The sequence below is a fragment of the Ornithorhynchus anatinus genome, chromosome 16, assembly GCF_004115215.2.
Source record: "Ornithorhynchus anatinus isolate Pmale09 chromosome 16, mOrnAna1.pri.v4, whole genome shotgun sequence".
Lineage (NCBI taxonomy): Eukaryota > Metazoa > Chordata > Mammalia > Monotremata > Ornithorhynchidae > Ornithorhynchus > Ornithorhynchus anatinus.
In genome coordinates, this window is record NC_041743.1 from 8651381 (window position 1) to 8678429 (window position 27049).

Sequence of the window (27049 nt, forward strand, 5' to 3'; positions counted from 1 at the left end):
AATTTTCATAAATTTTACTTTTTATTACAGATGAGGAGGCAGGTTTTGGCAGAAGTCAGCCATAAAAAATGTACTGTTTATAGTCTAGAAGAGTTTTTAATACTGTATTTGAGTTCATTCAGTAGGAAGTAGAGTCACATAGTAGAGCATTAACATGGCACTCAGTTGTATTTATTGGGAGCTTATTGTATCCAGAGCACTGTACTAGGCATTTGGGAGAGTACTCTATATGTATTAGAATATTCTGGCCATCGTACCTCTGTACCAAAATAAACTGCTAGATATATTTGGATTTTACTTCCAGAAACCCAGTAGTGCATTGAGTATGAAAACTGATATTTGTTTTACCAGACACTGGGGAATGTGTCTGTTATATTGTTGTGTTGTATCCTCCCAAGTGCTTAGTACAGTGCCCTGCAAATGGTAAGTGCTCAATAAATAAGATTGATCGATTGATTGATGACTCTGGGAATCTAAGACTTGACTGTGGTCTGGGCTGTACAAGGAGGGAGGGCAGGGTCTGTTGGGGCTATGCCATCACTAGCTTCTGGCTAAAGAACCAGCTACCTGGATTGTTCCATTATGGTGGAGCAGCTCACATGGATTCTGGTAAACTACCTGGCTAATGTGGGCAACAAAGGCCACAGCCGCTCTCACGGCAACTTGCCTGCCAGGTTGTGATGCTTTAGCACAGCATCAGCACTGCTCTGTGTTTTGTTTTTAAGCTAAATGTTTCCTATTTGCACAAAACCTTTGCATGGCCATCTCAGCGTGCTCCTCCCTCTGTCCACGTAATCATTTGTTGCAGTCGTTGTTCCTGCAGGAACGTAAGTGGCAGGGATGAGGAAATGAATATGGCATCGTCAAAACTACTAGTGCTAGATAATCAATTCCTCAGGCAGGTTCTCTCTCATGAAGCCTCATGACTGAGGCTTGTCCCTTCTTCCTGACAAGGATTCCATTTTCATTGTCATCACCACCATAGGAATTATTTAAATTTACCCACCATAAGTTATCTAAAAACACTCTTTTTTTTATCCTCGTGAATGTTCTTGAGCATCACGAAAGTGGTGCAAGGGTTCATCCTGTTTTGAAGGGTCACAGCTCAAGGTTTATTTTAGGCCTTGGATTAAACTACCAATTATTGGCTAGCATCTGGTATTTTTGCAATGAGAGATTCCTTACGTAGGGAAGGGGTTTGGGCAAGAGGAACAGCATGGTCTAGAGGTTAGATCAAGGGCTGGGAGTCAGAAGGACCTGGGTCTAATACCGGATCCCCCGCTTGTTTGCTCTGTGACTTTGGAGAAGTCACTTAACTTTCTGTGCCTCAGTTACCTCATCTGTAAAATGGGGGTTAAGATTCTGAGCCTAATATGGGACATGGACTATGTCCAACTTGATTAGCTTTTATCTGCCCCAGTATTTAGTACATTGCATGGCATGCACTAAGCACTTAACAAATACCATTAAAAAAAGTCATATGAGGAAGCTGTTCCTTCCAGCTGGCCAGTGAAAAGTAGTGAATTTGTGAGGCAATTTGATCTTTGTAATAGGTTTTATTACTATGCCTCTAGCAAATTTGGTGTTAGTGAAGAAAAGGTCATAGTCATGTGCAAGTTAATAAGAGATAATTGCTAGTCACTCTTCCAGCTTGGCCTATTTCAAAGAAAAGATAGTTGGCCCTCAAAGTAAATGAAACTTCTATGCAAAGGAAGAGATTTCCAGGCAGATCATTTAAATTGCTTTTGGAATCGTGAGGCTTATTTTTCCTAGGATAAATGACTTCTATCTTCTACCTACTTAACCCCTCCCATGGTTACTATAAAAGAAGTTTTTCCTCACTCCAATACTAAACCTTAAAAAATTGTAAATGGATTATTTTTAATTTCTTACAAATTTATGCTTACTTCAGAGGATCAGGAATGGTTTTAATAGGTTAAAATTTTAAAATTGCAAACTAGGGCAGTTGCAAAACACTAAGTGGAATGAATTGTTTAAGAATTGCTCTCCTCACAAAACAAATTTTATGCCCATTTTATTTTTTCCCCTCTTTCCTTTGAGATAATTACCAAGTAATCTATTCATTGTAATCTTTTTTTTAGGTATCTATCTGTCTGATTTGACATATATTGACTCAGCATACCCGTCTACTGGCAGCATATTGGAAAGTGAGCAAAGATCAAATTTAATGAATAACATCCTTCGAATAATTTCAGATTTACAGCAATCCTGTGAATATGGTAAGATTTTGTTGGTTTAACTGCTTTATCTAAACGTATGATATGTAAATAGTCTTTTACCATCTCATCATCAAGTAATCAGAACAGATTTATGCATTTTTTTTATCTGTTCGTATGTTATAAGCTCCTTGTGGGCAGGGAATGTGTCTAACTATTCTGCTATATTGTACTCTCCCCAGAGCCTAGTATGTGCTCAGTACACAGTAAGCCTTCATTAAATAATGATTGATTATGAATTACTTGTTCTGCTTAATATCTTTGTATTAGGAACTTAGAGCCTGTTGAGAAACTCTTGTTCTGTGATTTAGAAACCTTTCATGACTACATATATCTGTATGGAGCAAATCTGGATTCTAGTTGGGAAAAAAATTCATGGTACAGAAGACCACCCTATTGAAACTTGCTTACAGGGATTGTACCAGTTGTCATCAGACTGGGTTCAGTCAACTATCTGGGGTGGCTCCCCTCAAAATTGGGTCAGGAGTTTCAATGTCATTGTCCACTGAGCCTGGGGCAGTGCTAAATTGAAAACCAGCCCAAAGAGAAACAGAAGTGGCCCAGATCTCACTTCCATGCATGCATAGTGGTTTTGCATGTGTGCAGATGTCCCTGGATTCTTGGAACTGTAAATTCCAGTAGCCAGCCCTTGAATAATAATGTTGATATTTGTTAAGCGCTTACTATGTGCAGAGCACTGTTCTAAGCGCTGGGGGGATACAAGGTGATCAGGTTGTCCCACGTGGGGCTCACAGTTTTAATCCCCATTCTACAGATGAGGTAACTGAGGCACAGAGAAGTTAAGCGACTTGCCTAAAGTCACACAGCTGGCAAGCGGCGGAGCCGGGATTCAAACTCATGACCTATGACTCCCAAGCCCGGGCTCTTGCCACTGAGCCACACTTATCCCAGAAGCGGATCTCAAATGTTTTTCCATTTAATTCAGACCGGTCAGGACTCCATGCCCCATGGATTTAGCATCACCCAGTGGAAAAAGCATGGGACTGGGTGTCAGGACACCTGGGGTTCAGGTCCCAACTCTTCTACTTGCCGGTGAGGTGTCCTTGAGCAAATCCCTTAACTTATCTGGGCTTCATTTCCCCCCTCTGTAAAATGGAGATAAATTACCTGTTCTCTCTTCCTCTTACACTGTGAGCCCCAAGTGGAGGAGGGACCGTTTCTGAACTAATTGACCTGTATACTCCCTAGCACATTAGCATACACTAATTTATAATTACCATCATTATTGTTCCCTTGAGTCAAGAGAATTTACTGATGATTGCTGATCTGTGACAGCCCTAGGCTCCTCTATACATCCCACAGAAGTACCTGGAGACCCCTTCCCCAGGGCAGCATCAGCACCCAAGGACAAAGCCATCACAGTGGAAATGTGAAAAAGCCAACCCAAAAAAGTAACTGAAGCAAATGAACAGGCCATATGGTTCCTGGCTTCCTTAAGGGAATATATCCATGCCCTCTGGGTTGAAAAATGCCTTTTTTGTTTGTACTCTACCCAATTCAGTTTCCAATACCATTAGAGTCTTTCCCTGAACAAATTTAAGGCAAAATCTGAAAAACTCTTTAGATGACCATGCTCCATACCTAGCCCTATTGTTTCAGTGTTTCTTTTCTTCTTTACTGATTACACTATGAGCTCCTTTATGGCCTTTATTTCTTGAAAAGATTTTGTAATTTTAAAGACATTAAGATATTAGAGAACAATTCAAACAAAACCCATAGTTAGAATACAGGGAAAAAAGCTAAACTAGCTTAGAGAAGGTTTCACAGGTACAATTATATTTACTCAAGCAGACCATTTGTTCTGCTGAAACTTAGACCATATATACTCATATAATTGCCCCTCGTGGGGTGTAGTTTTTAGAACATTAAAGTAGAGATGGGACTAATAACTCTAGCAATAAGGAAAGGAAGGGAGAAAGAAGGGGAGAATGAAGAGGAAGATGAGGGTACTTGACTGTATCTTTTACTTCTATAATACTATCCCAGGTGTTGCGTACAGTAAGCACACAAATGAAATCCAAGCATCTCCTGTGTGTTCAGGTTTTCACCCTTCTTCCTATCATTCTGTGGCAGTGTTAGTCAGTTAAACTCCCCTTCCCCTGTTGCTGCTCTCCTGTTCTCATCCTTCTGCTCTTCCTCCTTACACCGGATAGCTTAGCTATCACTGTTCACAAGCGATACAAAAAATAATGTTTTATGGGCAATTATCCTGGGAAAAGACTATGCACAAACACAGTATTCCCTGAAAGCTCTAGTCTTATTCCCAGTTAAACAGAAGGTGAAGCTAAAAAGCTCGGGTACAATTTAAACTTAGAAAATTCAGCACACCACTTTGTGAATAGATGTTTTGTGGGATTAGTTATCCAGATGTGCTTAGATACCCATTTATATAGTCTGCTTTAAGTTTTTAACACACAAATTTTCCATATTTTGAAGTAAGATCATAAAATATGTAGGTACTAACAGAGAGAAATCACCACCTCAAGCTGCTTTTAGAAGTTAATATCCATTGTGGTCTATGGTCCACAACAGCTGTGTTGTGCTGTTGTGCCCACTGCCATGACCACCCCCAAGTCAACAGGCTGTTGCATTTAGTCAGATGAAATGTCCATATTTTCTCCCAAGTGTAGGTCCCAGTGAATTTGATTTGTGATAGTTTTAATCTGATTTTGTATGTGTTCTTGTGTCTTTTGCTGGCTTTTAAACTTCTTTTGGAGATACTTTAGTGAATGACTGAAAGTTTAGTAATTACTGATCTCCTTTGTCACTAGATATTCCCATGTTGCCTCATGTCCAAAAATATCTAAACTCTGTTCAGTACATAGAAGAGCTACAAAAGTTTGTGGAAGATGACAATTACAAGTAAGTTGCACAGCACTATTTATCATTAAAAGGAATCTTTTTATAATTAAAGTGTTTAAGATATTGAAACAGTCATTTACATGAGTTTTCTTTAAATTGTTTGGTAAAAATTAATCCTAGAACTGGTCTCCATTTCTAAAAATAGCTGGTGTTATATCAGTTTCTTGCTTTTATCTCTTATTGGCTGTTATCAGGACTTTGACTTTGGACTTTGATTTAAAAAAACAAGGATGGAATATGTTTAGGAAGTACCCTTTGAATCCATTTTGAGTACAGATTAATGAAACTGTCTTGCACCCAGAAGAAATGGTGCTAATCCTATGCAAGGGCTCATGTTATAATGCAACCAGTTCTTCTTTAAAGAGGAGTTATGTTTTTGAAGAACTTTGTATAAAGGAAAACTTGCTTTATTGTATTTATACCTTGACCAGTGCCTTTCACGCTTGCAAAATCATTTCTTTCAACATGAGATCCCATTCTATCCAGATAGGCTTGCATTATTGCAAGAGTACTCACAGTTTTGTAGAAGGGCTGATGTATTTTCCTATCCCTTTACAGTGTAAGGCTTGCTTTGCAAGTTTATTTTGTATGTTTTGATCAAACTGAGGGAATGTAGAACTTGCTGTTTGCAGAGTAATGGAATTAGCTACTTCATTTTGCCTTTCTCTAAATTATTGAAAGGTTCTATCTATCTTATGAAATAAAGGATTTGGAATTTATTTGTGTCAGGGAGGGCTTGGGGGTTTTCTTTAGTTTGTTTTTGGGTTTTGGTTTTTTGGGGGGGTTTTCTTGGGTTGTCAGCTCAACTGAAATTTGGAATCACTTTCTTTTCCTCAACTTCGAAATCTCCATTTTCTCTCTCAGTAGTGATACATCATCATAATAACTTCCAGGAAAAGAGCTTATTACTCTCGAGACTTCTCATTTTCTCTGAGTTTTATTTGCCTTGCAGACACTCTGTTGAAGTAACTTGAAAAAGTTTGTAGAACTTTATACATTTTTTAAATTGTTCCCAAGTTTTCAAATAAAGCCTGGCCTCAAAAAAGATGTGTTTTCCTTAACAGCAGGGTTCATTTAAAAATGTTTAGTTCATCAACATGTGCAGACTAGCTTATTTCACAATATCAATGGAATTTATATGAAAGTTTGTGTTTTTTTTTTTATTCCTCTCTCTGCACTGGGTTCATATGGTAATGATTATCAGCCTCTCTTCTCAACTTTCAGGTAGTATTTTTAAAGAATACTGTGAAACAGTGAACTATATTGCATAAATATTTTGGTCTCTAAAAGATAGGGGAAAAGCACATTTTCTCTTTTCTGGGTTTTGAAGATTTTTTTTCCCCCTCTTTTCATATGGTTCTTTTTCTTGGGAGAATCTTTAATGACAGAATCTAATTGAAGTAGGGGTGAATAAAGGGAGCAAATCAGGGCAATGCAGAAAGGAGTGGGAAAAGAGGAAATGAGGACTTATTCAGGAAAGGTCTCTTGGAAGAGATGTGCCTTCAATAAGCCTTTGAAGGTGGAGAAGAGTAATTGTCTGTCAGTTATGAAGAGGGAAGGCGTTCCAGGCCAGAGACAGAATGTGGGCAAGAGGTTGGGAGTGAGATGGACGAGGTGGAGGTTCAGCATTAGAGGGGCGAAGTATGCAGGCTGGGTTATAATAGGAGAGTAGCACGGTGTGGTAGGAAGGGGCAAGGTGATTGAATGTGCTGTACGTCCAGTGGTAAGGAGTTTCTTTTTGATGTGGAGGTTCTTGAGGAGTGGGGAAAGATGGACTGAACGTTTTAGTGGAAAAATGATCTGGGCAGAGACTGAAATATGGACTGGAGTGGGGAGAGACAGGTGACAGAGAGGTCAGCAAAGAGGCCGGTACAATAATCAAAGTAGGATAGGATAACTGCTTGGATTAAGGAGGTAGCAGTTTGGATGGAGAGGAGAGAGAGAATTTTAGCGATATTATGAAGGTCGAACTGACAGGATTTAGTGGTAGATTGAATAAGTGGGTTGAATGAGAGAGAAGCGTCAAGGATAATGCCAAGGTTACAGCCTTGTGAGACAGGAAGGATGGTGGTGTTGTCTACAGTGACAGGAAAATCGGGGGAGGACAGGGTTTGGGTGGAAAGATATGGAGTTCAGTTTTGGACATGATAAGCTTGAGGTGACTGGAGGACATGCCAAGTAGAGATGTCTTGAAGGCAGGAGGAAATGAGAGACTGCTAAGAAAGAGGGAGATTATGGCTGGAGAAGTAGATTTGGGAATCATCTGCAGAGAAGCAGCTGGCTCAGTGGAAAGAGCACGGGCTTGGGAGTCAGAGGTCATGGGTTCGATTCCCGGATCTGCCACTTGGCAGCTGTGTGACTGTGGGCAAGTCACTTCACTTCTCTGGGCCTCAGTGACCTCATCTGTAAAATGGGGGTGAAGACTGTGAGCCTCACGTGGGACAACCTGATGAACCTGTATCTCCCCCAGCGCTTAGAACAGTGCTCTGCATGTAGTAAGTGCTTAACAAATACCAGCATTATTATAGAGAAGATAGTTGAAGTCATGTGAGCTAATGAATTCTCCAAGGAGTTAAGTATAGATGGAGAATAGGAGGAGACCAGAACTGAACCTTGAGGGACCCACACAGATAGGGGGGTGGGAGCCTGAGGAGGAGCCCGTGAAAGAAACTGAGAATGAGCAGTCAGAGAGATAGGAGGAGAACCAGGAGAGGGCAGTGTCAGTGAAACCAAAGTTGGATAATGTTTCCACCAGAAGGGGGTGGTTAACAGGGCCAAAGGCAGCTGCGAGGCCAAGGAGGATTAGAATGGAGTAGAGGCTGTTGGATTTGTCAAGAAAGAGATCATTCGTGACTTTTGAGAGGGCTGTTTCTGTGGAATGAAGGGGATGGAAGCCAGATTGGAGGGGGTCAAAGACAAATGGAGGAGAGGAACTTGAGACACTGGATGTTGACAACTCACTCAAGGAGTTTGGAGAGGATTGGTAGGGTGGAGATGGGGCGATAACTAGAGGGAGCTGTGGGGTCAGGCAGAGTTTTTTTAAGATAGGGGAGACAATTGGCATGTTTGAAAGCAGTGGGGAAGAAGCCATTGGAGAGTGAAAGTTTGAAGATAGTGATCAGGGAGAAAAGAAGGGAGGGGGGCAAATGCTTTGAAGTATGAAGGGATGGGGTCCGAAGTGCAGTTGGGAGGGGGTGGATTTTGAGAGAAGGTGGGAAATCTTTTGAGATAAAGATGGGAGAGTTGAAGAGGCAGGAGGAGGGTTGATTAGTCTGAGGTCAATTTTATAACAACTTCATTCACTCTCAAATTTTTGGAGTTCCATTCATAATAAGTACATATACTGAATACTAAAAAATGTCTTTCAGAGTTAAATGTGGTAGATTTCTGTCTTTGCATACAAAAAAAGTAAAAACTGTCATAAAACTAGCAAAAGCTTGGGGAAAAAGTAAGAAAGAACTAATGCTTAAATCATAGATGAACAAATATATTTGTATAGTCCTTTTATTTTTCCAAAATATATTCAAATCATTTATCTCACTGACTGTAAATCTGTGGGGCTCCCAGTTTTAAAAATGTGTTGTTAAAGAGGATAGTTTTAATGGTAAAAATTGAAGAAATTTGAGCAGATGTTTTGGGCTTGGAACAGAGCTATAAAATTACTCAGAAGAGGAAAATGTGCTTAGCTTCAATTTCCAGATTTGGTTACAGAAACTTTTTTAAGTTGAAAATCATAAGGGCTAATGGAAACCAAATTTCAGTAATTACTAATTGATATAGGCTTTATTTCCTAAGAACATTTGCACTTATGTAGAGCGCAGGAAATGTATTTTTATTGAGAATAGTAAAATCTTATGTTCATTGGATATTGCTTGTGGGCACAACTTTACCCTTTCTAAAAAAAAAGACATAGAAAATCTAAATAATGGGAAATCAATCATTGATATTTCCTGAGTGCTTCCTGTGTGTAGAGCAGTGTGTAGAGTTGAGTTGGTAGATGTGATCCCTGTCCACAGGAGCGTACAGTCTAGAGGGGGAGACAAACATTTAAATTACTGACTGGTGAAATGGCAGGATAATTTTAGAGAAGTGATCTGGCCAGTAAAGTGAAATATGGACAGGGAAGAGCCAGGGAGGTCAGGGAGGAGATTGATAGAGTAGTAGTCAAGGCGGGATATAAGTGCTTTTTTATTTTTTTATATTAGTGGTACTTATGCACTTAGGATGTGTTAGGCACTGTACTGTGCACTGGTATAGATACAAGATAATCAGGTTGGACACAGACTGTGTCCCACATGGCGCTTACAGTGGAAGTCAGAGAGAAGAGGATATAATCCCCATTTTGCAGATGAGATAACTGAGAGAAGTAATCTTCCCAAAGTTAGGCTGCAGATAAGTGGAGGAACTGGAATTAGAATTCAGGTCCTCTGATTCCCAGTCCCTTGTGGTTTCCATTAGGTCATGCTGCTTTTGTTGGATCAGTGTGGTAGCAGTTTGGATGGAGAGGTTGGGATGGATGTTGTGAAGGCAGAACAGACAGGATTTAATGATAGCTTGAATATTTTGGTTGAGTGAGAGAGATGCGGTAACGAGAATGTCAAGGTTACAAGCTGATACAGGGAGGATGGTGGTGGTGTCTACAGTGATGGCAAAGTCATGGGGAGGATAGGCTTTGGGAAGGAAGATGAGGAGTTCTATTTTGGACATGTTAAGTTTGAGGTGCTGGTGGAACGTTCAGGTAGACATGTCCTGAAGGCAAGAGGAAATGTAAAACTGCAGAGAAGGAGAGAAGTCAGGGCTGGAGAGGTAGATTTGAAATGAATTGCTCTTGGTAGCCAGTTTAGCAGAAAGGAATCCAAGGGTTATAGATGAATGTGGGTCAGCAGTGCAGTGTTAGAACGGCTGTTATAAAAGTAAATCTGATTCTAATTTAAGTAGTGATCGATAAGTAGTTGATGGTGATAAATCATGTAGGAAATGTAAGTTAATCCTCCTAAAATATTCAGCATTGGCTTTGAAGGGAGCCAAAATAATGTCCACTAGGCACATCTGGCCCAACAGCCTTTTTGCTTAGTCCCCTTCCGTGGGGAATCGGGTGGTAAGGTAATTAACTGTGCAACATTGACTTATTAAAGTGACTCATATAGAATTTTCCATAGGAAGTTGAGCAGGCATAAATAGTAATAAGTTTACAATGTCTGTGGATATATTTATGTCTAAAAGATGTTTAGTAAACAAACCCCTGATGAATTATTTTAAGGGAAACCTAAGATGGGCGACTCAAGGGTCTAAATAGGTTGTTGGCTGATAGGTCTTTGTAGGAAAAAACTAGAATATTAAAAAGTGGTTGAAGTGACCAGGCAGGTGAGAGGAGATGGGGTTCCATGTTCCTCTAAGTACACTTTTAGATTCACTGATGGTCCAGTGGAAAAAGTACTCCTCTGGAAATCAGGAGACTTGGGTCCTGTCAATAGCTCACTTATGCGGATGGAGACTACATAAGCACTTCACAGTTTGCTGCACCCCGATGCACTTATTACATTCTGTGACTGGTAGGGCCGAGAGAGTACAAGGGGCACTGTGCCAACCAGTGGCCCTATAATCAATTCCTAAATGGATATTGAGACTTTGAGCTCCATGTGGGACAGGGACTGTAACCAACCTGATTTGCTTGTACCCACCCCAGTACCTGGCACGTAGTAAGTGCTTAACAAATACCACAATTATTATTATTAGTAGTATTAATGTTGTTATTAAGTTCCCAAACCCGAAGTGTCAGGACTGAGGCACATCCATCATTCCAAGTGGGAGACTCCATCAGCATCATCAAGTATCCTTTGGAAAGAATTTTAAGCTGAGTACACCATTGGTCAGAAGTAGTGTGATATTTCTCATGTTCTTGAGAGGCAGCATAGGACCTCAGCAGCCCTTTCCCCTATATATACTAGAAATGATCACCTCACTCTGAACCCCAACCAAGGAGTCATGACTTTATTAGAACCATCTGTAGTCCATTCCAGTTCAGTGGTTCACAGATCTACATGGAGAAATTCTACAAACTCCCCAGGAACTTGTTCCTGAGTCAAATATTCCATATTGGTATGAAGAAAATCCAGTTTATAGTCCATTGTAGTCCACTCTAGGTAGTTAGCGACATTTAGTGAGGGTATGGTATTACATGTTTTGCCAACCAAAAGATTTCCCCCCGCCCCCAAAATGTGGGCAAGGAATACATGTATCAACTCTTAAATTGTACTTTCACAGTGCTCTGCATGCAGTAAGCGCTCAGTAAATATGTTTGATGGATTTTGAATTGTACTCTCTCAAATGCTTAGTACAGTGCTCTGTACAAAATAAGCAACTCAATAAATACCATTGATTGACTGATCCAGCCATCCCTTCATAGTCAAAATGCCACAACCATACATGGTGGCAGTTAATAATGCTGTATATAAAATGACAATTCAGGATTGGGCAAGGAGAAAAGGTGGGTAATACCAGCAACTGAGCATTCCCATTTCCATTCCTACTTAGCACCTTAGTGTGACAGTATTTCCACTTTCCAGAGTTTATCTCTCTTTTTAAACTATCTTTTTGGATCTCTCCTCCTTTTTTTTTCAAACTCCACTCCTTTATTTTCCCTTAGGTATTCTTTCACTAGGATGAGTTTTAAACCTAGCGAAATAAGTGGATTACTGGGTTTATTTAGCTTTCTATAAGCACAAATTCTTGAAGGATATTTCAGTCTGTACTTTCCTTTGTGGTTCATGATGAATCATTTTGTGTGTGTCTCTTTGATTCTTTTTTTAATTTCAGACTTTCATTAAAGATAGAGCCAGGGACCAGTACACCACGTTCTGCTGCTTCCAGGGAAGATTTAGTAGGTAAATATCCAATTTCATTTTTTCTTCCTGTCATATAATGAAATCAAGAGTCTAATGCTCCTAATAAAATAAGTTGTTTATACCAACATATATAAATGCCTAGCAAAATTTGTAACAGGTACTGATAATTCACATTTAGAATAGGAAGCTGAAATCCTTTAGGTGGTGTTTTATTTTAGTTTTTATTAGTCTATTATGTTTTCACTTTGTGTTTTGGCTAGAACCTTGGTACAGAATTAGGCAGTGTTGATCTGACAACTTGAGCGTGTTTACAGCACACCACTATGTCAGGAGAAACACTTTGTGGATAGCATTGGAATGGGTTAGTATTACCAAGTGACTTTTCCTTAGCCCAGTCTTTTGTAAGAGCACAATTCCTGTGCTGCAGAAGCACTAATGGCCATTAGTTTCTAGATGGCATTTATTTTAACCTGGTGGATTTTGTATTTAAATAACTGTTCAAGTGTAAAAAGTTTCCAGTTACTTTCCTTAGAGCTAGTCAGTTCTTTTTCTTGCTTCCCAGATCATTCAAAGTAATAATGTTGGTATTTGTTAAGCGCTTACTATGTGCCGAGCACTGTTCTAAGCGCTGGGGTAGACACAGGGGAATCAGGTTGTCCCACGTGGGGCTCACAGTCTTAATCCCCATTTTACAGATGAGGTAACTGAGGCACCGAGAACTTAAGTGACTTGCCCGAAGTCACACAGCTGACAAGTGGGAGAGCCGGGGTTCGAACCCATGACCTCTGACTCCAAAGCCCGTGCTCTTTCCAGTGAGCCACGCTGCTTCTCTAAGTACCAAAAGCAATTTTTATCAAACACTAAAAAATTGTGTCTAGGGATGAAGGTTATCAAGGAGTCATTTAGGTCAGTGAATTAGCACCAAACTAATCATTTGGGAGAGTAAAATAGTAGATTCCCCCCAGTGAGTTTACAGTTTAGTGGCATTTCAGCCCCTGATGTTTTGGGTGAAAGTTAGAAAAATAGGGAATAGAATTGAAATGTATCTTTGCTATTCAGCAATCCCTGCTTATAATGTTCTTCCTGCACTCTTTCGGTTAGCATTATTCATTCAATCAATAGTATTTATTGAGCGCTTACTATGTGCAGAGCACTGTACTAAGCACTTGGAATGTACAAATTGGCAGCAGATAGAGACAGTCCCTGCCCTTTGACGGGCTTACATTTGACTTGTATGTTTGTATTACAGCTCTTTTTCCATTCCGAGTAAAGCTGCAAAAATGAAAATCTAGCTAGGCTTAAATGCTAACTTTCTCTCTTTGAAGTAGTTTGATTTAATGGAGTTATCATAGCCCATTTCAATTTAGTATAGATAATAGATATGCTTAGTATCATTATTATATTTCTAGTCTCTTAGGGCAAAGTGCCTTTTACTGAATAGGATAAAAAAGACAGTCCTGAAAGGCAAGTATTGTATTATATATATGTACACATGAAAATTGAATTCAAAATATATTATTATTGGTTTCTATTAACATTATGTGATCTTAAAACTGTAGTGTGATTTTTATAACTTTTAGAACATGTCCATGTGGCTCAGATTTTTCAGATATTGGGATTACATTATTTCCTATGGGAAATTATACTTAGTTTACTAGTCTGTATACGTATCACTCCACTTTGTAGACTAGTTGGCTTTTTTTCCTCCCCTCATTTCAGTAATAGAAATTGAATCCAGGTAGCCAAAGAGACCTATGATTACGATCCCATGCCTTCCAGTGTTGCCATATGGTTGGGTGAAAATTAGAGAAGCCTAACACTTCTGCAGAGCACGGTCAATGTGGCGTTTGTTCTATTGGAATGTATAATAGAATTCCCTGGAGGTACACGGGAACCAAACTTGACACGCTTTACTAAAACCCAGTAAATTCAATACAATGGGCATCACTGTATGCCTTTTTTAAAAAAAAAATTAAGTCATATCTTGGTGTTTGTGGACTTTAAATAATGAGCCCTGGCAGTTGTGTTTTTTTTACCCAGACTCAAAAATGTTACATTTCTTTTATCTTTAGGTCCTGAAGTAGGGGCGTCACCACAAAGTGGACGAAAAAACATTGCAGCAGAAGGAGCCTTGCTACCCCAAACACCCCCATCACCAAGGAACTTGATACCACATGGCCACAGGAAATGCCATAGCTTGGGCTACAAGTCAGCATTTTTTTAAATTTTACATTTTAAAACCCCTTGCAGATTTAACTTATTTTCTTTGCATCATAGGGTTTTAGGTTTATTGCATGGGTACTAAAATTAATTTTTATTTTCATAAAATTAGATGTTTCAAGGCAGCTGTTCGGCTTTAAAAATTGTTAGTTTTCTTAGGGAAGTTTTCTGGGTGTCAGTGATGGGATTTAAAACTTTATAAAACTTGCAGAATATACTTGACCTCCCTCTTTCTGTCCTCAGAACATTGAGATTGCTCGTCAAATATTTATAAAGCATAATGGTGCCAGTTCAGCCATTCTTTGCAGTAAAGTCCATGGGACTCTGAGGCTAAAGTTCACTTCCTCTCCACAGCCTGCCCCCTTAGCTCACACTTGCCCTTTTTTTCCCCAGCATTATTGGGACTAATAACCTAGAACTGTGTGGCACATAGAAGTTAAGAATGAGGTGGGAGGTTACTGTTGAATTGATCAAGCCCTCCCAACCCCATGTGATGGTTAGAGTGGGTCCCCAGGTAGATTCCCCTGATGGTAATGTGCCTAAGGCAAACACTCTACAGATAAATGGTCCTGCTACACAAGAAAGCTGTTTTAACCTTCCAAATTTCAGTAGTATTTTTAAAAAATGACTTTGCTTGACAAATATGTTATTTGAATTTCATCAATATCAATGAACTTGTGATTTATTGGCATCATATCAGTACAGTGAAATATGGAATGAATAGAAGTTTTTTTTTAGAGTCCATTAGATTGGGCAAGGAGGAGGCCATTGGTGACCTTGGAGAAAACAGTTTCCTTGGAGTAGAGGGAGGAAACCAGATTGAGTGGAGACAGTGGGTGTAAACAACCCGTTTGAGGAGTTTGGACAAGAGTGGTTGAAAGGAATTGGGGCGAAAGATGGATGTTGCAATGGAGTCAACAAGGAGACTCTTTTTTAGGGTAGGAGACACAGGGCTCTATTTGAAAGAAGAGGAGAAGGAGCCATCAGAGCCTGAATGGTTGAAGATGGCAGTCAGGAATAATAATAATAATATTAGTATTTGTTAAGCGCTTATTTATGTTTCAGGCACTCTACTAAATGCTGGAAGGAAAGGTTATATGTTTTAATAAGGTATGGAGGGATGGGATACGGAGTTGCTGATAGAGGATGAGCAGATTTAGAAAACAGGTAGGAGATCTCTTCTTGAGAGAGAGTTGAAGGGATGAGATCGTTATTCAAATAAATTGATCACATAAAATCATTCTTGTTAGTGTTAACTAACATTTGACTTTGTTAAAATCAGTTTGCAACAGTTCATTTGCATTGCCTGACACTTAACTTTTATCCAAGGCAAAAATCTTAAATCCTGGCAAAAATTTAACTCTCAAACTGTAGAGTTTTTCTAATCATTCTAAAACATGACTGGGCAGGGAAATAGATTCCATAAAGTCATCTTGCCTAATCTTTTGTTTGCTCTGAAAATGAGTTTTCAAGAGGCTTCTTTCTCAGTAAAATTCTTCTTGGCAAAAATTTGGACCTTCCACAGTTCCTGTGAACTTTTGCAAATTCTCTTCTCTCTCCTAGCACAAAATTATTTTGATTGTATTACCTTCAAAAAAGAAAAACAAATATATATCACCCATTTATATAAACAGATACTTCAGTTTTGTGATTTTTCCTGTGAACTTTAATAGTTAATTCTTAGACTGGTGTTAATATGAGTTGTATACCACTTAGTGTTTTGGGTCAGAATGTGCAGAGATAACTGAGAAACAAAATTACTAAGGCAAAAAACTACAACCTCTAAAATCATTCTCATTCCAGTTTTATTCACAAAATGAACACAGCAGAATTTAAAAGCGCAACATTCCCTAATGCGGGACCAAGGCATCTATTGGATGACAGTGTCATGGAGCCCCACGCACCATCCCGGGGGCAGGCTGAGAGCTCAACTCTTTCCAGTGGAATATCAATAGGTAAGAAAACGCTGTTCATTTTTGAAATCCTCATAGATGGCTTCTTTCAGGATTTTCTTTCAGTAGTTGGTTGAGAAATAAGTTTGGCAGTACTAAGGCAGTGTAAAAGAAACAACAAATTCAGAGCCTGGTATACAGCCTAGTAAGATTTTTACCATTAAAAGCTGCCTTGCAAGGGCCATTCACCACAGATGAAAGGGCCTAAGATGGTGGCTTTCTCACCTATTAGTTCTTTGAGGCCTATCTGTTTCCAGTTCTTATCTCTCCCCTAAAACCCCACATTTCATGCCCGCACTCAAAATGAAAAGTTGGCACCGGTGATCTGATTTATTGTTATCTGTGTACCTCCTTGAGATATTGGACCCCTCCCACCCCTGAAAAAAGGCCATTCTTAACTTTTGCTTATTTAATTAAACTCCAGATTGCTTTATTGTTACAAATTATGACATTACATTAAACAAATGTTTATTTCTAAAAGTTCCTGCCAGTGTAAAACTCATCAAAGCCAACCTTTTCGAACAAAAGGACAGCAAAAATTACCCTTTCCAATAAACTTGGTTTTATCCAGAATCTAATTTTTAAAGCTTGGGTTTTGCATAAAGTCCAACAAAAAAAATGTAATCCATTTTTTGCACTCAAATTGAAACCCTTCTGGAAGAATGTGTGCAGGCCCCTCAGGAAGTAAGTATGATTTCTTTATAAACTAGTGAAGCGAACGGGAAGAATTGGATATAGCCCTCCTGAAAATCTCTGTCTAGACTCAACCTAAGCTTCAATGCAGTGGAATCTCAGGATCATTATCCAAATTCAGTAGATAATGGTTTTCACACCACCTTCTTGAACTTCGCATTTAAGCTAGAATTTTGGGAAAAAAAACTAAGTAGTTTTGGTTTCAAGTAGAATAATAATTTTGTTTTTAGGTAGCAGTGATGGTTCAGAACTTAGTGAAGAAACTTCATGGCCTGCTTTTGAAAGGTAAGAGAAGTTACTTAATGCATCTTAAAAGAACAAATTGGGAACCTAGGCAAAGCTTGTGCCCGGAACCCAGGAATATTCGGCTTAAACATTAAAAATTGAAATGCAAGTAAGACAGCAGTGTGCAAATTTGAAAACCGCCTATGGCCTATCAAATTTTTCACCAGGACACAAAATTTTCCCTTGTTCTCAGCTCACTATTAGACTGAGAACACAAGTTTCTGCTTACAATAAATAGACTATTAGATATTCACTAATAGGTGTTCAGGGCTAAAATATCTGTTTTGGGCTTGCATTATCCAGATAACTTTCTAGAATAGAATTGGTAGGCACTTCATCTCCAGCTATATATTTCCGAGACAAAATAATAGGAGGAGGAAGGCAAAATTAGTGGAATTCCTTTAGAATTTCTTTCACTAAATTAGCATCACAGAGCTGGAATGTAAAGGACCCTCTAGTTATGGTATTAAGTGCTGTTATATTTCAAGTACTATATTAAATTCTGGGGAAGATACAGAACAGGCACAGTCCCTGTTCCATGTGAAGCAAAACATTCCTAACAGTAGTTTGGACCTTATGATTGCATGCTCCTACAGGCCTACCAATTAGCCCATTAGTCGGACCAGTTGACAGCTGCAGTCTTTGAGGGCTGAGGTTATTTGCTACTTCTCTCCCTCCTCCCACCCACTATCAGCCATCCTGGGCCCCTGGGCAGCGGCTGAATAGGAAGGATAGGACTTCCAGATGATAAGTCCTAAAAAGCCAACTTACCTTTAGGCATCTATGCTGACACCAGTCCTCAAATTGAAATCTGTGGCAGAAATGGTGGACTGTGGCTCCGTAAATGAAATTCAGGACTGCACATAATGACCGTCACAGAAGTTAGACCCTGTGTGCAAACTTTGATCCATGTAGTTTAGTGCCAAGTTTAGTAGATTGCTAAGCAGTTAGTACAGTGCTCTGAGCATAGTAAGAGTTCAGTAAATGCCATTGAATGATTGAAGCAGTGTGGCCTAAGGAATGAGTATGAGAATGAGTATGGACCTGGGAGTCAGAGGATCTGAGTTCTAACTCCGGCTCTGCCAGTTACCTGCTCTGGAACCTTGGGCAATGCACTTAAGTTATCTGTGCCTCAGTTTCCTCAACTGTAAATGGGGATTCAAAACCTGTTCTACCTCCTGCTTAGACTGTGAACTCCATGTGGAACAGGGACTGTCCAGTCAGATTAACTTGTGTCTACTCTGGCACTTAGAACAGTAAATTCTAAGCAGCGTGGGAACTTACTGGGGAAGCAGCATGGCTCAGTGGAAAGAGCCCGGGCTTCGGAGTCAGAGGTCATATGTTCGATTCCCGGCTCTGCCACTTGTCAGCAGTGTGACTGTGGGCAAGTTGCTTCACTTCTCTGTGCCTCAGTTACCTCATCTGTAAAATGGGGATTAACTGTGAGCCTCATGTGGGACAACCCGATTACCCTGTATCTACCCCAGCGCTTAGAACAGTGCTCTGCACATAGTAAGCGCTTAACAAATACCAACATCATCAATAGTACTTGACACATAGTAAGCACTTAACAAATAGAGTAATAACAATAGTAATGAGAAGCAGCGAAGTGTAGTGAATAGAGCACAGGCCTGAGAGCCAGAAGGTCATGGTTTCCAATCCCGGCTCTGCCACTTGTCTACTGTGTGACCTTGGGTAAGTTTCTTCATTTCTCTGGGCCTCAGCTCCCTCATCTGTAGAATGGAGACTAAGACTGTGAGCCTTGAGTGAAACAAGGATTGGGTCCAACCCAATTTGCTTGTATCCACCCCAGTGCTTACTACAGTGTCTGGCACATAGTAAGTGTTTAACAAATACCTTAATTATGATTATTTTTATTAGATAAGGTTTGGGCCAAGAAAGGATATTTCAACTAAAATCTACATATAATATATATGTATATATATGTAAAGTATATATACATATATATGTAGGTGTGTGTGTCTCAGGAGTCCTAGCTGTTTACCTAGCTTCTGATTCTTTTTCCTTCACTTCTATGTAAAATGGATCGAGGTTACAAATGATCTGGGTTTTAGGTGGAATTTTACCTATATTTAAGAGGGGAATGGAGAGGTGCTAAAATTCTACTGTCCAGACTATATTACCATGCTATAGAACATTTTCAATAACAGTAGAATGCTTATCTCCACAAAAGTCTTGGAAAATGAATTATTTATGTGTTAATAGGAGTTACTTGAATAGTTTTAATCTACTTTCATTTGAGTCTTGACAGCTCTTTATAAATCAGTGGTCAGTTCTCCCGTTTACATATGCTTTTAATTAAATACTGTTGAAGAATTATGGAACATTCTTTCAACAGCACACATCTGACTGAATAGAGCATTATGCTATGTTGGGAGAAAGAACTGTGGGGATGAACATGGGGTTGGTCAAGGCATAAGTATTTTAAAGTGAGGTTTGTTGAGAACTGACCGTTTGAGCTCCTGAAAATATTTTATAACCTAAATTCAACTTCAGCCACTACACTGTGCATTCTTTCAACTTAGCAATGTTGCTTGCTTGGGTTTTTAACTGCATATCATTCTTTTTTCATATTTGACATTCATCTTCTTTGCTTAGGCTTGCCTAAGAAGGGGAAGGTACAAGAGAGAGTGATATCCAGTCAGCAGGGCATTGGTCCCCAAAATTAGAAAACTTTCTTCCCTTGTAAACTGTTCAGTTCTTGGGGGCAGGGATCGAGTCTACCACTCAGTCATATTGTACTTTCCCAAGCACGTAGTACAGTGCTCTGCAGACAGTAAGTACTGAAATACCAAGCTCAAAGTTTGGAAAACTCTTTAAAAAAAAAAAAAGAGTAGGTGCCATATCACACAGCGACATCATAGGGGGAATTTTCAGAAAAGCAGCAGAGAAGTTGTCTAGGCTATTGTGAGCTGCTGCTGTGTTGTCAGGAGCAACTGAACTGCAAATAGCAACAAGAAAATTCAGCATTTTGCTGCCTCATGCAGAAACTAATACATACTCTAGCATCTTGGGTGTGCCCCAAACCAGTCTCCTGGTTTCCCCATTCCTTGAAATCAGGCACATTCAAAGCCAATGCTCTTTTAAGAAAAAGGAAAATCAGGACTTGAGACTCAAATCCAACTTCAAGGCATCTGAGTTCATTGCTATGAACTTCTTCCCCAGATTTCCTGTATGACTATGTTCTCCATTTTGTTCTCTCCACATCCCTGTAATCTGATTGCTTTTGAATTTGTCAGTTTCAAAGAAAGGGAGAAACCCTGGTGACTAGAGTCTTGGATGGCTGCTCCCTGATTGCCCAGGGTCTGATCACACTAGGATAAAAAGACTGAAGGATGAATCTCCTCTAGTGAATTAGGTGAGATTTGCCAGCCGATTTCAAAAATGGGTAATGCATCCTCTAGCTTCTCACTGTACTGTGTGAGAAGGTGCCACATAAGATAGAAAGAAGAGATGTTGCTGGTAGATTTTGTAAATGTATATTAATAGCATAGCATGATGCATGTACATAGGGTACTTCTGTGCCTAATCCTTAAAAGATTTGACAATCAAAATAGTCAGACATTGCATCCTCCCTTAGTAAGGTACGCTTTCTTGGAGGAAGGATTGTTTTTTGCCCTGGTGTCTAACAAAATAGGGCTGTAGGAAAGAGAGAGAATGCCTGGTTCCAATTTCCAACCCTGCAAACATATTTGATGGAATTCCTTATATGTACCTCAAGATTTAAAATGGAATCCAGGCATCTCATGAACCCATATGGCAAGTTTCCAGTGGGACAAAATGTTATTTTTAGTTTTCTTCCTACCTGGAAACCAGGGCTGCATATGAGAATGGATTTAAGGAGGCTGGGAGAAGAGTCACAAGAGAACCGAGAGATAGGTAGACAAGAAGAAGAGTGGGGAAATTTAGAGTTCTGTTAAGGAGAAGGCCAAAAAAAAAAAGCAGTAGGGAGAGCAGATGCACATTAATGGGGGATAAGAGAGTTGCACCAGAGGGGAATATATTGAGATTGAGAATGATAAAAGGAAGAGAAGAAGCAGTAGAGGGAGAAGAAAAAGAAGATAGAAGCCAAAAGTATATTGAGAAACAGAGCAGAGAAACTGGGGGCCAGGAAGAAGAGGAAGGGAAATAGAGAGGGAAGCTAGAAGAGGAAAAAAGACAGCCTCAGTGAGGCAAGCTAGAGGATTAGTTCTAGAGGAGATAGAGAGGAAAACACCATTACCATCAGTGAAGAAAGAGAAGAAAAACATCTTTTATTGAGACATATTGGGAAGCAGCGTGGGTCTGGGAATCAAGAGAACCTGGGTTCTAATCCTGACTCCTCCACTTGCCTTAAGTTTGACCTTGGACAACTCACTAAACTTGTCTGTGCCTCAGTTTCCTCAACTGTAAAATGAGGATTTTACAGTTTTACCTGTTCTCCCTCCTACTTAGACTGTGAGCTCCATATGGGCCAGCATCTGTGTCTGACCTGATTTACTCATGTCCACCCCAGCACTTAGAATGGAGCTAAACACATAGTAAGTTCATAACAAAAAGTATCAAAAAAAAATTAGGTAACTCCAGCAGTTGATTAAAAAATGTTTTGAAATACTTGTATGAAGTACAATAGAAGCACTAAAAATTATTACTTTCCTAGATTAATAGTGAATAATCTTATTGAAAATATGTTAAATAGTTCCCCTTTTCTCTGGCAGGTTTAACATAAAGACAATCTGTACAGGATTTGCCCTCAGAAATTTCTAAATTATTTTTGTGATTAAAATTCTGCTTTATGAGGTAGACATTTTGCAGTTAGAGAGTGATTGGGGTGGTGCTAGTCTTAAACCACAGAATGATTTGGAAACTTTAGAAATCTGACAAATGATGCTTCCAGCTGAGATTGAGCCACAGAATATCACTCAAAAACTAAATCCAAAATTGACTCATACTCTGCTAGAGAGCAAGATTTAAAATAGCTTAAGCAGTACACTCCAAAAATGGATTTTCACGTATATGTTCTATCATCTTTTAATTTGTGGGCACTTTACGTATATGGGAATTGCTCGGAATGTGAAAACAGTACATCTTACACCTTAAATATTGATTTAGCTGATATTTTTGGCCTTGGCACAGAAAAGACTTTAAAATGAAGTGTGTCGATGTCGTGCTTTTATTTCACGTCTTAGATATTGCACATTGTTTTAAATAAATTCTGCCTCATAGCATTTTTATTGTTGGTAGTTGATTTTGCTGGTTGATGCAAAAATTAAATCATGCCAATATTTAATTTTCAGCTAATGGAAAGCACCATTTTGTTGTTAGTTTCCTGGGATGGGACAGAATGGAAAGGAATTATGGTAGGCTAAGTTTTAGGTGTTTTCATGAGGGACATATACCAAAAAGAGTTAGTTATCCATATGATAAATCAATATCACTTTTCAGTTTAAATTTTTTGTTTCTGCACTTTTGGTATTTGATTATGAACAAGTGTTCTTCCATTGTTATGGTGATGAAATCAACAGTATTCAGTGATGAGTACTCTTATATCCAGAAATAATTTTAAGAAGTTCTGGAATTGACATAATAGAACAAAAATATCTGCCTGCTCATTTAAAGTATGAAATAACAAATACTGCCTATTGGTGGAGGAAAAAGTGAGCTCTCTTTAAAAGGAAGAACTTATCATGCTGTACTAGGAACTTTTGATTATGTGGATGAAAGTATATGTAATGCATACAATTTATAATGGAATCCAACAGGAACAGATTATACCATTCTCTCGGTCCGGTGACAAGAGTGGCACGAAATGGCTATCGAGGCCACATGAAGGCCAGCAGGTACAATCCCCCTGCATTCAGGGGTCACAGAATTTCCCTCTGGTATTGGTGATTGGCTTATTTAAATGGGTGTGGTCTGACATTATTCAGTTGAATTCCCCATAAACCTTTCCCTTTCTGTGATTTAATCTACAACTAATTTTGGCAAATGGCTCCTTCTGACCTTGCTTTTTTCCATAATATTTTAAAAGATGCTTCCATGTGGGATGCTTCTTGTGATGTTGTTAATGATTGAATTGGTCATACAGCTGCTTGTTTTGCTTGAAGCTGCATTCACATTTATTTCCTTTGCTAACACCTGTGTATTGAACATTTTGTGAGAGGGGTGAGATAAATTGCGGGTGATAAATTTGGACAGTCCATTGACAAACGAACCTCATTCTAAATGAGCCTGTTTGTATATAGAAACTCATTTCATTCATCTGTCTTCTGTACGACTGAGCAAGATTGGTTTCTGTGTCCGTATAACAACTTTGGAAGAAAACAGAAAAAAAATTCATAATGCTTAAAAATTATTACTATAACATCAAAAGTTGAGTAAATTAGTGTTCTTGATGGTGTCTGAATTAGTCTCCCTGCACCTGCCTCTGATTGCTATATCAAGAGATTTTTCTGTTGTTTTTTGATTGTCACTTGGAAGACACCTAAATGGAAGAACCAATGAACTCGAGTTTCCATTGCCATGCAGAAATTCTTTACTTGGAATCATTAGAGTATTATAGACTTACGTCTTCATTTTATTAAGTTGGTTATACTCCAATTTTTAATTAATTTAAAGATTTTTAAAAGACAGTAACTTAATCAGTTTTATTCATTAGATTATGTGAAAAATGAAACCGAGTTTATTGGTTATATTTCATCTTGGAGCAGCTGCCAGGCTGTAGTGGAAGAATTAGTGTATAGATAACAGTAAAACATCTTTAAAATGATTTACCACAGGCCAAGATTTCAGATCTCACACCACTTTTCTTCTTTCATATATTTGAGCATTACATTGAGCATGTTTTGTTTGAGCTACTAGTGTATTTTTTTTGCTATTTTACTGACTTGGGTGATTTTAACGATAGAATCATTACCTTTATCCCTAGGCCTGAAAGATTCAAATGGAAAAATTAGTACATTAAGAAGAGTAGAATCACAAATCAATAATTCCTTTCTGATTTGGATTATTGTACAATTTATTTTTTAGTTGTGAATGTATGAGGAGCTCTAGGAAAACTGTTAATTATGGACCACCTGCAGTAATAACTTGTAAATTATAGACCATTAAAACTTTGTAGTTCTAAATCTTGTTTTCCACTTTAAATTCTAATAAATGAAACATTTCCTAATGTAAAGATAAAATTTGGCTTGAAACATTATTTGGAATCAGCTGTAAACAAGATGTATTTAACTTTTCGTTTGTTTTGTATACTTGCAGTTCTGCTGAATCTGAAGATTTGGCTGTGCACCTGTATCCAGGAGCAGTTACAATCCAAGGTGTTCTCAGGAGAAAGACACTATTAAAAGAAGGCAAAAAACCTACGGTAAGACTTGATTATACCACAGATCAGTCCAGCCATGAAGAATGCTAACAATAATAATACTGTTGGTATTTAAGTGTTTACTGTGTAGCAAGACCCAAGTACTGGGATGGAAGCAATATAAGCAAATCAGATCTAGTCCGTTTCCCACAATTTAAAGGGGAGGAAGACCAGGTACATTATTCCCAATTTACATGTGAAGAAAATGAGGCTCAAAGAAATTAAGTGATTTAACCCAAGGTTACACACAGCAGACAAGTGGTCACTCTGGGATTAGTACCCAGATCTCCTGTCTCCCAGGCCCAGGCTCAATCCACCTGCCCCTACCGCTTCTCAGAGCTTGCCTGAGGCCTAAATGAAATCAGGATGTGCTTAAAGGAATTCAGATAGGCATAGAAATCCATGCACTTTACTCTTACTTTGATGTAGTTATTATATGTGTGGGCTTGAGTGTCTGAGTTCTAAGTACTTATGTTTGTCTTGCCTAGAAATGTGAGAAAGTACAGTAATTTTACATATATATACATACATGATATTTAAGTGCTTACTGTGTGTCAGGCACTGTACTAAGTGCTGGGGTAGACATTAGATAATCATGGTATTCACAGTGCATGTCCCACATGGGGGCCACAGTCTTAATACTCATTAATCAAACTCTGTTATATTGTGCTTTTCCAAGCACCTAGAACAGTGCCTCTGTCCACAGTAAGTGCTCAAGAAATACTGTTGATTGACTGAATTTGCAAATGCAGAGAGAAGTTAAGTGACTTACCCAAGTGGCAGTCAAGTGATAGCCCTGGGATTAGAATCCAGGTCCTCTGATTCCTAGGCTTGTGCTCTTTCCACTAGGCTGAGAGTGTGTAAAGCAAGCTCCTTTACTGTACTTTCCCAAGTACTTATTAAGGTATTAACTCCTACGTTATTGCATATACTAAATCTCAAGCATTAAGATAGGTCCAAAATCGATATGGTTCCCACCTCCCCCATCCTCACTTTACAGATGAGAAAACTGAGGCAAAGAGAGGCTAAGTAATTTGCCCAGAGTACCTTAGCAGGTGACAAGCAGAGCTGGAACTAGAGCCAGGTCTCCTGATTCTCAATCCCGTTCTCTTTCTATTTGGTCAAGCCTTCTTACAACCCTCTGAGCCTCAGTTGTTGGAACTGGTCCTAAACCAGCTCAAGTCCTGTGAGCACAGTAAAATTTGTAGTCTGGCTTCCTCAAACTCTGTACAAAGCGGGCCCAACAATTTACAGTACTTGACTGTTGGCCAGATCCGCAGTCTTCAAGAGAGAGACGTAATGGTTCGTTCTCAAGCACACATAAATCCTTTTTACCACTAGCTAATGCAGTCTGTATAAAAAGTAATTAAAAATCTCTCTACTCCTCTCCCCTTTCTATTTTATGGCAGATGCTAGGAAAGCCATGTCACAGAATGGGTGCAACGCTCACTGCAGAGCTGTCACTTAAGATGGTCGTCTATCCCCATGATAGGACACCATCTTAAGCTCTCCCTTATCTCCGTTAACATGGTTAGGGATGTTCTTTCTAACTCTTAATTTTCCCCTCTAATAGCCCACTGTGAACCTCCTACTCATAAAACTTATCTTAATCCTTTTTTGCCTTCTAATAACCCTATCCTGTGCCCTGTATCCTGGGTTTCCCCTCTAATTACCCATTTATCTATTCATTTGTCCAAACCCATATTAAATGTAATGGTATTCTCTACCTTTACAACATTATCAGTGTCCATTAACTTATCCTTTGTAAAAAGAAGTGTCTTTGTTTTGCTTGTCTGCAGCCTAAATCCTAAATTTATGCCTCAGTGAAGCTCTGGAGTTAAATGAATGCCAATTGTGTTTGCTCTAGCCACGTGTTTTATGATTTAGTTAACATCAGCCTATCAGAATCTGAAACTGATAATTTGGTTGCCCATTTTTTGCACACACACACCCCCTTTTATTAAATAGCCCTTTTAGGTTATTCCTAAAATGCAGCATCCAAAACTGTATGTAGTATAGTAGTAAAGCAATACTTTTTGATTTCAATGATGCTCCAAATTTCATTAATTTTGTTGCCACCCAAGGTGGCATGGTGGGTAGAGCACAGGACTAAGAGTCAGAAGGACCTGGGTTCTAATTCCAGCTCTGCCACGTGTCTGCTGTGTGATCCTGAGCAAGTCTCAATTTCTCAGTGTCTCAGTTGCCTCATCTGTAAAATTGGGATTAAGACTGTGAGCCCCATGTGGGACACGGACTGTGTCCAACCTGATTAGCTTATATCTATCCCAGCACTTAGTACAGTGCCTGGCATATACGAAGCACTTCCCAATACCATTAAAAATAATTTGAAAGAAGCAGTTTGCAGTGACTCTCATATCTCTTCCTTATTTCTGACTGAAAACTCAGAACTCATCATCATGCACTTTCAGTTTGAATTTTCCCATGTGTTCTATTTTACCTATACTGATTTTAAAACACAACAGCCCTTTTCTGGGCTTATACTTAGCTTTATGAGATAATCTTGTAGTTTTCCTTCTCAACATAGCATTTCTCCACTCAAAATCATTTTGT

General features: G+C 39.0%; 1 protein-coding gene and 1 long non-coding RNA gene across 7 annotated transcripts in view; one reads left to right on the top strand and one right to left on the bottom strand.

Moving 5' to 3' along the window:
- RALGPS2 (Ral GEF with PH domain and SH3 binding motif 2) overlaps positions 1-27049 on the top strand; it is a 137006-nt gene that overhangs the window by 95356 nt on the left and 14601 nt on the right. For 5 of the 6 annotated variants that reach the window (XM_039914331.1, XM_029081146.2, XM_007668928.3 and 2 more), the window contains 8 exons: positions 2103-2240; positions 5030-5120; positions 11937-12004; positions 14038-14173; positions 15989-16140; positions 17061-17115; positions 22878-22955; positions 24376-24481. In XM_039914331.1, the coding sequence (XP_039770265.1) occupies positions 2103-2240; positions 5030-5120; positions 11937-12004; positions 14038-14173; positions 15989-16140; positions 17061-17115; positions 22878-22955; positions 24376-24481 (824 nt within the window). The remainder of the gene's footprint in view (positions 1-2102; positions 2241-5029; positions 5121-11936; positions 12005-14037; positions 14174-15988; positions 16141-17060; positions 17116-22877; positions 22956-24375; positions 24482-27049) is intronic. The other variant, XM_029081147.2, reaches the window with a different exon arrangement.
- LOC114817388 lies at positions 15977-18124 on the bottom strand. Its single transcript, XR_003765243.2, has 2 exons — positions 17887-18124; positions 15977-16232 (listed from the first exon to the last, which is right to left on the bottom strand). It is a non-coding gene; the product is annotated as an uncharacterized LOC114817388 (long non-coding RNA).